General features: G+C 40.2%; 1 protein-coding gene across 2 annotated transcripts in view; it reads right to left on the reverse strand.

The window, feature by feature from the left end:
* Nucleotides 1–9,708, reverse strand: part of CUL3 (cullin 3) — a 99,473-nt gene extending 89,765 nt beyond the window's left edge. Inside the window, exon 1 of one of the 2 annotated variants that reach the window (XM_081242232.1) lies at nt 9,502–9,708. In XM_081242232.1, the coding sequence (XP_081098358.1) occupies nt 9,502–9,567 (66 nt within the window). In that variant the 5' untranslated portion in view covers nt 9,568–9,708. The remainder of the gene's footprint in view (nt 1–9,501) is intronic. The other variant, XM_081242231.1, reaches the window with a different exon arrangement.
* Nucleotides 9,709–11,197: the final 1,489 nt, after the last annotated feature.

An 11,197-nucleotide genomic window follows, 5' to 3' on the forward strand; every position in this document is an offset into this window, starting at 1 on the left:
CACACTATGACCCCCTTAAGCAATTTATATATTCAAATTTTACTGAACAACATAGGCATCCATCGATTCAAAGTTTTTATAACTTGTATTCTCTTATGAGAGGTGCATATACTTTGAATCTAGTGAGGTTTAAAGCTTGCAAAAGCTCCTTCCAAGATCTGGAAACTAATTTTGAATCCTTTTTATAAAGAGTACTGCAGTGTATAAGCTTCAGGGGCCCTGGATCTGCCCCTGGGTAATCATTTAAATGGCAAGCTTAAAATTAACTTTCCAATATATTCCTATTATGAAAGTAAATATTTCAGAATCTAGCAAATTCTTAACGGAATATAATTAAGGCAGTGTGGTGTAATGAAAAGAACATGAATTTTTGAGACAGATACACCTGGGATCTGAATTCCAGCTCTGTCCTTCCATAGGTATATATGTAATACACATATTTTACTATGTCTCTCTGAGCCCCAGGATAGATTTAAAACAGAAGTAACATCTAAAGAGTGTTCTGAGAATTTGAGATAATTATAGTTCAAAGAGCCTAACACGAGGTAGACACTGAACAAGTTGTAGTTACTCATCTTATAAAGCAACTTCTCATACTATTAAATAAATTGAAAAGGGAAGGAGAAAAAGAATTTTTCATGATTACTTTCAAGAGGACAGGGCAAACAGAAGAGGCTAAGTGTTGCTCCGTTAAGAGCTGCTTTAGATAAGGATGACTTGCAATCAGTACGTTAAAGCATTCCTCTTAGCAATGACGGCTTGCTTTTACAGAAAACCGTCTCTAAGGAATCTTGTATTTTCTTAAAGTAGGTAAAAGATATCCCTTTGAAGTCTTTATTCATTTGCTTAGCAGTAACCTTTCTCATTTAAAGAGCAAATTCAGGTCCATTCCTTTCTCAATGATCACTAGATAAATGGAAGTCAAATTAAGAAATTTTACTTAATTTTCAACTTTAAAATTGACTTAAAAAAATAAAGAGCAAAAGCTCTTATAGTAGCAAAAGCTCTGGATTAGTGGTTACAACAACTACAGGATCAGTTCTCAATTTCCCAGTTGGTTAATGTTACCAACATGGGAAAGTAGGACTCTCCTCAACTTTAAAAAGGCTGGACTAATGACTGATTTTAAAGCAATAGAGAACTTTCTTAAAAAGAAATCTTCTACACATAGAACAATGTACAAACTGTTCTAGATGACTAGAGAGGGAAACTTCTGAAGATACCTACTCCACTCCTCCTAGGCCTCCTGGGTCCTGGAGACTCTATACAAGTTTGAAAATAAATGTCCTACATGAAACAGATTACTTTTACTTGAAAATACTAACTTTATGATTAGAAAATCATTTTAACTGTCTCAATGATGCCACTGTTTATTAGCAAGCACTTTCTGACATTATTTCTTTTAACCCTCACAATTAACCTGTGAGAAAGACTGCCATAGTTCCCATCTTAAGGATGAGAAAACAAACCAGAGTCTGGTCAGTTTATTCATTCAACATTGTTGGCTACTACTGTGCAGCACTGACAAAGATCAATACAAAAAGACCTGCTGCTTCCTCTAAAGAAAATCAGGTTCTAATAAAGGAGATACTGACTATTTGAAGAATTTTGGCTATGAAGGGAGATGGTATGGTAGTTACCATGGTAGGGAAGACAGAAAAAGGAACATCTTCCTTCTCTGAGACCCAAGGGAAGGAGTTGAGAATGAGTAAAGATACAGGTTAATGAATATAACTGAAAGAGAAGCAAGCTGAAGGAACTTACACAAGATAACTTTAGTAGTTAAGTTTCCTGAAAAAGAGAGATAAGAGAATTCTCAATAAAGAGCTTAAGGACAGTGATGAAAGTCTGAAATAGCTCATGCAGGAAAGGGGAGAGGGAGTTTACCAGGGACACAAAAATATCGCCCAGAGGCACTGAGAGTCCAGCTAGCTTAGAGACCACAGTCTTGGAATTTTCTCCGGGAGTGCACAATAGTCTAAAAAATATGAGCAGTGAAGGGAGATGAAGGGAATGGTTCAAGATGCTTTTTGCTGATGTTTCTGGCCTTGCTCTGGGGAGGCAGTAGGAAAGAAGGGGCAACTAGCAACAGGCGCCACAGCCTGGGAGAATGAAAGTGGTCTCCTTGAAATCCAAGAGCACATTTAATGTGAGAAGGAAACAAGCAACAAGTAGGATAGAGTAATTAAATAATAACAGCTTGTGTTTATTTATAATGCTTACTATGTGCCTGACACTTAAGAGCTTTATATGTATTAACTCTATCCTTACAACCATCTTATGAGGTAGGTACTATATTGTTTTCTCCCTTTTACAAAAGAGAAAACAAAACAGGCAGAAGTTAAGTGACTTGTTCAAGTCCTACATCTAATAAATGAAGGAGCTAGTATACAATGTCATATTGAAGTTTAAGATTTCTAAAGTAGCGGGATGACAAGCTCCAACACAAAGTGAAGATCACTGTAATACAAAAGAGGCCAGATCTGTTTGATCATCACTGTATATTTCGTGCCAGACCTCTAGTAGGAACACGCAATAAATACACTTTAGAATGAATAAAAGAATGACTCTGCCCACATGCATTGGATAAAGTTACAAGTTAAGCTAGAGAGAATGTCTGTGAATAAGGTATTGAAGTCTTCAGTGACTGAGGGAGCACGTGTACGAACTTAGGAGATGGTCACAAGAAGCACTCAAAGAATAGTTCACAAGCGCCCAAGACACAAGAGGATCATAAATGTGGCAATAACTGGCATCTGGGCCCAGTGATTCAAGGATTATAAGGAAAAAAGACACCTCAATTCAAGAATATAAGCCTGTATCCTCAGGGCAAAGGTAAATTTCAGATGAAAAGAATTCACAGAACAGGCTGATGATACAGGGTAGTCAACCTGCAGTGGAAGTAGGGGATCACCATGTATAGTTAACAGGCTGGGAGGAAGGTGTCATGGTGGAAGGAATAAAATGTAGAGTACAGCTAGTGAACAGAAAAGACTAGGCCAGAGATTAAGTCTTCTGACACGCAAATCCAAGGTTACTGCCAGTACATACTACCTTTACTTTCAAGTCATTACAGTTTCAGGAGATTAGGCTGACTAACCTTTAAGGGAAGAGCCACATGATCATTAATGACCTACAAATTAAGACTTCACTTACAGCTGAAAAGAGTTCAAACATTTTGGAGTACTACCTGCATCGATTTACCTAAGTAATGAATTTCTATGGTTTGTCTTAAAGGACTAGTTTCTCATTTAATCGATCATTCACTAACCACCCACACTGTGTCTAATACTATGCTAAGTACTTCGAGGTTCAAAAGGGTGTCTGGTATAAGCTTTGGGCAGGGAGCACAGCCTAGTTCATGAGTGAAACAAAAAAGAGGGTGGAAGAAAAAAAGGAAGGAAATAAAAACAAAATGTATTTTTAGATAAAAACTTAATGTACATATTAGAATGTACACACCAATGAGTGTTTACTCCTTCAGTAAAGTTACCCCAGAAAGATTACATACTTATTCTAATGATTATGTGATAATCACTATTGGATCTTCTCTTTTGAATCTACCCCCCACCCAAGAGCCAGTGGCATTCTTTCGAAGCACCCCAGTGGTACCAAACCTATATCCTCTGACACTGAGTTCTTAATGTGGTTCACAGATTGATTCTGTAAGCTTTTCAGAATCTAAGTTCTAAAAATGTAAGCACCAAAAAATGGCGGCATCACTAAAATAACTGTACAGTAAATAAAGTTACAAAAATAACATTCAATTTTAATATATAAATTGTGGCATAATCATGGCTAAATGTTGGTATAACAATAGTTAATTAATTGTGTGCTAGGTCCTGTTCTAATACTTTTTTTTTAAATCTCACAACAGCCCTGTAAGATAGGTCTTATAAATATTCTAATTTTACAGAGGAGAAAACTGAGGCTAGAAGTGTTAAGTAACTTGTTAAAGATAACACAACAAGAAAGAGGTGGAGCTGACATTCAAACTCTGACAGTCCAGAGCCCACCCTCTTAACTATTATGCTCTCAGTCTCTTTACTTTTTAGTCATACTTCTAAAACATATGTTGAATACTCTACTGTAAAACTAAATGAAAATTCCCTACAGACTATCCATAGTTTTACTCTTTCAAGTAGGCAAAGAAATGCAAAATAAAGCATTGAAGTACAATTTTTTTCACCTATAAAATTAAAGTTATGTTAGCTAAGACACTGCTACATGGTAGACATTACTGATACAAGCCTGAGAGATGTAATTAATTCTTAAAGCATTCACTTTAGAGCCAGACTGCCTAGGTTAGAAAGAACCCTAGTTCTGCCACTTACAAGCAAAGGGATCTTAAGCAAACTACTTAACCTCTCAAGGGCTCTTAGGTAAGAAAGATGATAATAGTAGTATTCTATAGAGTTGTGCAAATGAAATTAGTTTATACATGCAAAGTACAGAGAACAAGTGTATGGTATATGATAAGCATTCGGTGAGTGGTATTATTATTACTCCTACCTTTCTGGAGGTCCATTTGGTAATATGTATCGATTATGTCGAGCCCAGTAATTCCATAATCATGGATGGGCTCAAATATTTATGTGCCTAAATAGTCACAGTTGCATTCTTTATAATAGAGAAAATACGAATTCACTGGAATCAATCAAAATACCTGTCAGTAGGGAAATGTATAAGCCAAGGTACTGGAGAGTATTACCCAGTCATTCAAAATCATGTTTTCAATATATTTAACACGGAAATGAATGTACAGTGAGATACTATATATTTTTTAAAACGCAGCATATGAAAAGGTCGTACCTCAATTTTACGGTGTGCTTACACATTTATGAAAGATTAAAAGGAAACACATCAAAATGTTAATATGGTTTATTTCCAAGTGGTAGGGTTACAGGTGATATTTATTTCCTTACTTATAAGTTTAGATATTTATTAAATTTTCTATCATGAATATGCATCACTTTTCTAATTAGAAAAGCTACTAAAATGAATTCATAGCTTTGACAGACTACTACTGAATAGTTTCCACAATAAAGACACTAACTGTACTTCATGTTTTATCTCAGTGATTTCTTATTAGTAGCACTTTTACTTTTTTTGCTGACTTTACAATGGACAAACAAGAACTATTTTCAAAGTTCCATTATTTAAAACTACAAATTGTCCAATAACTTTTATAAAAATCTAACAAAACTGTTAACACCCAGATACTCTTGAATAAAGATAACAGCAAAAAATTATCTCTAAGGTTTCCCAATTTATAACACAAAGGGAAGAAATACTACTTTTTCTAGTCTTAATTATATATTCTTGTTGAAATAGAGAAATGCTATTATTACTTAGCTACATTTAATGAATGAATGATGTACACACAAATGACACTTTCTCTATTTTGTTTGAAAGAACTGACTTTGTGACTAGTGTATTATTTAAAAGGCCAAATTCTCACATTATATTCTATACTGCTAAAAGTGTTTCAAATTCAGTCACTTTAGTACTAATAATTTGGCAGTAATAATTTTCTTGGCTCCTGTGAACTTTCTAGGGAGATAACGCAAAATAAACACTTTCATAGGTAACTACTTTATCTTTTTATTTTTAAACTTCTAAAGCTTGAGAGGTTCTAACAGCTACAACACAGCTGACTGTCCTAAAACCATTAAATAGAACAAAATCAGTCTAAGTGAAAGCAACACTTTAATGAATGTTATATCTTACTCCATAACATCTCTGTAACAAAATACCAGAATGAAAAACAAACTTATAGTTAATTCCCCGCCCTGTGTGATTTCCAAAACTATTATTCAGCCTTTCTCTATGTGTACAGTCCAGCTAGTTCTAGGCAACAACTACTTTCCCTAAGTAAGAGAAACCTATTTTGAAGATCAAAGCTGTTCCCCCATATCTAGCAAATATCACTATAGCCAGGAAAAAGAAAAAAAACATTAACTGTCCCCATGTGTCGTTAAATTCTTGTGCTCTTAAGTATTTAAGTACATCACAAATGATCTTAAAATTCATCTCTTTCTAATCTCAGTCATTTTGCGGGTTCCATCTAACAATAACTTCTACATCAGCAACTGTTCACGCCACACAGGTGGTGCTCTGTGAAGCTCATCTAGAACTATGGAGTGGACATCACAACCAGAGATTCATTATCATGATTTAGCATGCTTCTATAAACCAATGATTGAAACCATTTCCAGATCACACTCTAAAGACAATCACTTTCATAACACGTCTCCTAAACTCTGAAGGCTCAGCCAAGAAGGCAAATCAGAGGAGACCAGTATTTCCATTCAACCATATCCCCTCCAAACCAATCAGGCTTTTCAAGCCCATGTGGACAAACAGTGTACAGTACAGATGGTGAGTAATGGCTTTTCAAAGATAAGGACAAAAGGTTCACCTGACAGCAACTAATCCTACATAGTGGAATAAAAGCTCAGGAGTGAGACACACGGCAACAGCAAGGAAAGAGGACTAGGAACTTCTGGGGGCAGCATTCTTTGGTCCAAATCCATATCGTTTCCAGAAGTTTCCCAACCACAGACTTCTTCCTTAAAAAAGTTTTGTGGCCCTTGCTGTTACTTTGAGTACTAAAAACCCCCAAAGGATGTGAAATGATATGTATTTTGTCCACTGCAGGGAAGTTTACAAACTGGAATAAATATTTCCTCCATCACCCATCTGTAAGTACAGAAAGCTCTTCATTGTTTCCCACCTTAAAAAGAGCCAATTTCTCAGAAACTGATTCTACTGATGGGACTATAGCTGGAGTAGGTTTACACATTTACAAAATATCCTGTACCTTCACTTACTATTTTGCAATGAAAACAAAACAATCCCGAAACATATTTTTATACTTTTTACACATCAATTTTATAAAACACACTCTGAAAAGAGCACTTGAGGCTTTCGATTACATTGTAACTTCCCTTAGAGTAACTGTCTATCTCAAATGGTAATGTAAAATACAATAGTTTTAAGTATGCACACAAGAGTACATATAAACACATTATTTTCTTTATGGAATAATATGCATTTACTACTTCTGACTAGCAATCCATGCAGACTATAGTTCTGTAAAAGACTTCTAACCTGGAAGAAAAAAAAAATTCTGAAGTTCTAGAAGCACTCAGTTACCAAATTAATCAGTGAAATACCACACCACTGAGGTATGTATCCATCCTTAATGAAGGTTCAAAGAACTATGACTTCAAAATTTATACATTAAAAAATATAATGGTTCTTTTCAGTAGGAACTACTTATGAGTGATGTTAATACTTAAGAAATAAAAAAACATCTTAATGCTTTTAAAAATTAGCAGATATTAAGTACTGAATATCAAACACTAGCCACTTAACAAACTTCATTTAAGGATTTTAGAAAAACATAGAGGGCAACAAGTTATAGACAGAAAGGGTCTAAATTAGCTCATGAACATAATGCTGCTTAAAAAAAAAATCAGTTTCAGTAGTATGTGGTAACCTGTCACATACTATTATACTCTTCAGCTAAAGGAATAATGAAATTCTCTCCAACCACTTCCTCCCAACAATACAAGATCCAGAAAGGAGGGATACTGGTCTTTCAAACTATACCGATATATCCCAAGATCCTAGGACAGTGCCTGGCACACAGTCGTCAGTAATATTTGTTGAATGAATGAAGGAATGGAAGAACAGGTAGGAACAGGCAAAACCAAGAGATCAAAGAGTTGACTACACATAAAGGTACAACTGGTTAATCAGAATATCCACGTAAGTAAGCTGATGTCAGATGTGAACTACTCCACATTTTAGTAATAATGTGAATTCGAAGAACTCAGACTTTAAGAATGGCTAATTTTTCTTTAAAAATTCTTGTATTAAACTATTTAAAATTCTGAGTAATTCTAGATTCTGCTAAAAATATTCAGCACTGGTTTAGCAGGAGTACTAACATTACTCACAAATTCATAAACCCAGTTCATTGTTTCATTATAAGGAAAAACGTGCACATGAAGTTCATCAGTTCTCTTCTGTCAACATTTCTCACTTTCTTTGTACTTTCTCATGATTACTTAGGAATAAAAACTTCAAAAATATAATATCCCTTTAATGAGCATCAAAACATTTAATTCTCCTGAGTATATCCTACATTTATTTACATAAAGCCTGAAGACTCTTCACATTGATATTAATATTTATGTTATTACAACTTCAGAGTTCTGCATAAGGTGTATTTCCTTCTACATTTTAAGAATTCAGAGAGGTCCTCAAGTTCTCTGGGTCGCTTTCTCACTCAACTAGGACAATTATATTAATAAGTCTTCCCTCTAAAGTGCAAACTACACTTTAGAAAACGCATGCTTCATGAAGTGAATACAAACCCTCTTTTCCCTCCTCGCATGATATACTGTGTTTGTGATTCTAAGAAAGGAAACCCAAGATCTTTCTCTAGTTTTACTGTTTTAAAATCTTCTGTTCCATTGCTAGTTTGTCAATCTTGACAGATACCTGTTACTGTAGCGACATGAGCAAGTATGTCCAGTTCCTCTGTTCCAACAGTACACTTTAATTGTTTGCCATTGGCTATCTGAATCAGATATGACATCCAAAGTTATACCCTATATACTAAACACTGCAAGAGTATGACTCAACGTAATGCTAAAAAAGAAAAAGTTTCTAAACAGACTACGTTTGCTGTCCCTAAGAGTAAAGCAACTCAGGGTGGTGACTACTCATTCTTTTGGGATTCCATGGCTAAGAAATGGAGAACCAATCGTCCAATTTGTTTTCTCTTATTTCCCCTTGATTGGCAAGGCAATTCCTGCACAAGAGAGTTTGTAAAGTGCTTTGGAAGCTTGTGGATAAAAGATGCTGTAAACACACAGGACGTTGTTGGTATATTAGTATGGGGCATTACGTGGAACCACTGTCACTGCGTGGGGAGCAGGTGGATGGCACAGCCCTTCCTGAGGAGGGGAAGAACGGGAGAGGACAGTCCCCTTCATCGTTGGGCTGGTCATCTTTTAGGCTGGGTGATTTTTTCAACCGCAGCGAAACCCCACGTGAGAAGTTACACACACGCCCCATACAAGGAGGACTTGGACAGTCCCCATCCCTGCAGGGCTGGGAGTCCCGGGAACCGAGCGGGAGCGGAGTACTAGGGGTTGGGCCTACACCCCAGGAGCGTGGGGAGGTTCTGGGACCAGCGAAGGGGGCCCCGGCCGCAGCCGACGCCTGCAGGGCGACCGGAGGCGCAGCTCCGGGGCGGGGGAGCGGCGCCAGACTCGGGCGACGGGCGCGGGGAACGGCCCGGGAGGGCGGCCGCGCCGGGGCCCCGCGCCGCCCAGTTGCCGGGAAGGCTAGCGCCCCGCGGCCGGCGGCGTGGGGGAGGGGAGGCCGGGCCTGCGGCCTGTTGGGGGAGTTCAGCCCGGGCCTCGCGTGCGGCTCTCGGCCGGGCCCCCAACCCGGGGTCCCAGGCGCCGAGAAGAGACTCACCGGAAAGGCCCGGATCCGCATCTTGGTGTCCTTCCGGCTGCCCGTGCCTTTGCTCAGATTCGACATGGTGCTCGTCCCCTCCCCGGCGGCGGCTTCGGGTCGCACTCCGAGGCGCCGGTGTCACATTTAAGGCGGGCGGGCAAGCGAGGGGCGACGCTGGTGTCGGCGGCGCGGCCCCCGGGCTGGGCTGGGGACCTGGCCGGCCCCTGGGCGGCCGCGGCAGTGGCGGCGGCGGCTCGGGTTCCGGCGGCTCGTGCTTGGCTGGGGGGCTGCGCTGGCGCGGCGGCTCCACGGGATGCCCCTCACGCCCGGCTCGGCTCCCTTTATCGCGCTCCTCCGCGATGGCGGCGGCGGCGGCGACGGACAAACATCTCACTGCGCAGGCCGAACGTCCTCCTCCTCCTCCTTCTCCTCCTCCGCCTCAGCGAGACGAGATCCGGCCCAGAGGGTGGAGGGGGGAGGAGGGAGGGAAGAGAGCCGGAGAGTGGAGAGATTGGGAGGAGGGGGGTGGGAGGACGAGAAGGGGAAGCGAGCGGCCGCTGCCGGGGACGCTCAGATCTCGCGAGAAGAGAGCGAGTGCTCTGTCCCGGGTGGGGCGGGGCGAAGCCTGGGAGCGGGAGGGGGCAGCGGGAGGGGAGGAGGGGAACCGGTAGTTGGGGAGGTGGGAGGGGCCAGAGGGGCGGGGAGGTAGGAAAGGGGCGGGACTGAGGCGGGAGGTGTAAGCTGACTTTTTGAAAGGGTATCGTTGGAGACCGGATCCTGGGCGAGGTGGCTGCTGATTGGTGGAGCGCGGCGCGGGAGGGACGGGGTCCTGTTCTCGTGGACGGAGTGGGCGGGGGAAGTTCGGAGAACCGGAGCAGTAGGACTGTAGTAGGCTGGGTCCGGCTCCGCTGGGCTGGGCAGGCCGGGGTGGGCTGAGCTAGGGCGAGAGGCGAGTAGTCTCGGGGCGGAGCGTGGGGTGCTAGGTGGATAACCACGTCCTAGAACTGGTTCCTGTGTTTTTCTAGGGCATGTGGACTAGGGATGGGTACTTGACCAGATGCCAGAAGTTGAAAGAAGAGTTTGTGCAGGAGTTACCTGCAGTGTCAGAAATTCGGTTCCTGTATGCCTAACAAAGTATTCAGATCGGATGTGCACACCCCAGCTGTCACGATTGAGGGGTAGAAATCCACAAAATTTCCTTAAACTGCATAAGCTCTAGATTCACTGATATTTTCGGAGGGACCCAGAAGTTATTAGTGTTAAGATCTCTTTTTCGTGGCCATTGAGATAACTCCCTTAACGCAGTGCAGTATTTTGGTAGATGGTGTTAAGTAGAAGATAGGATGATTAGAAACCTATCCTTAACCTGCCAAATCATTTATACCATTACAAGAGTATGATAGACGTTGAAAGCCAAAATTTTTGTCTTTGATTCCAGTTTGTGGATAACTTGGGAAAAAAATGTTTTGGCCTTGTGATCAAAAAGTCTAGTTTTGCTTTTCATTTATTATGGATTATACTTACTAATTTACCTCTTTGCCCAATTGATGTTATATTTGGATTTCTGACTCTGCAGAGGAATATGTGAGTTCCCACTAAAGTTTGTGATCTCATTTTAAATAAGACCCTACATTTGGAATCTAGGGTAGTAATACTTTTTAAATTTATTTTTTAAAGCCTTTAAAAAAATATGGAGTGTAATACTTTTGTAGCA

This window comes from Mesoplodon bidens (genome assembly GCF_964165515.1).
Source record: "Mesoplodon bidens genome assembly, chromosome: 8".
NCBI lineage: Eukaryota > Metazoa > Chordata > Mammalia > Artiodactyla > Ziphiidae > Mesoplodon > Mesoplodon bidens.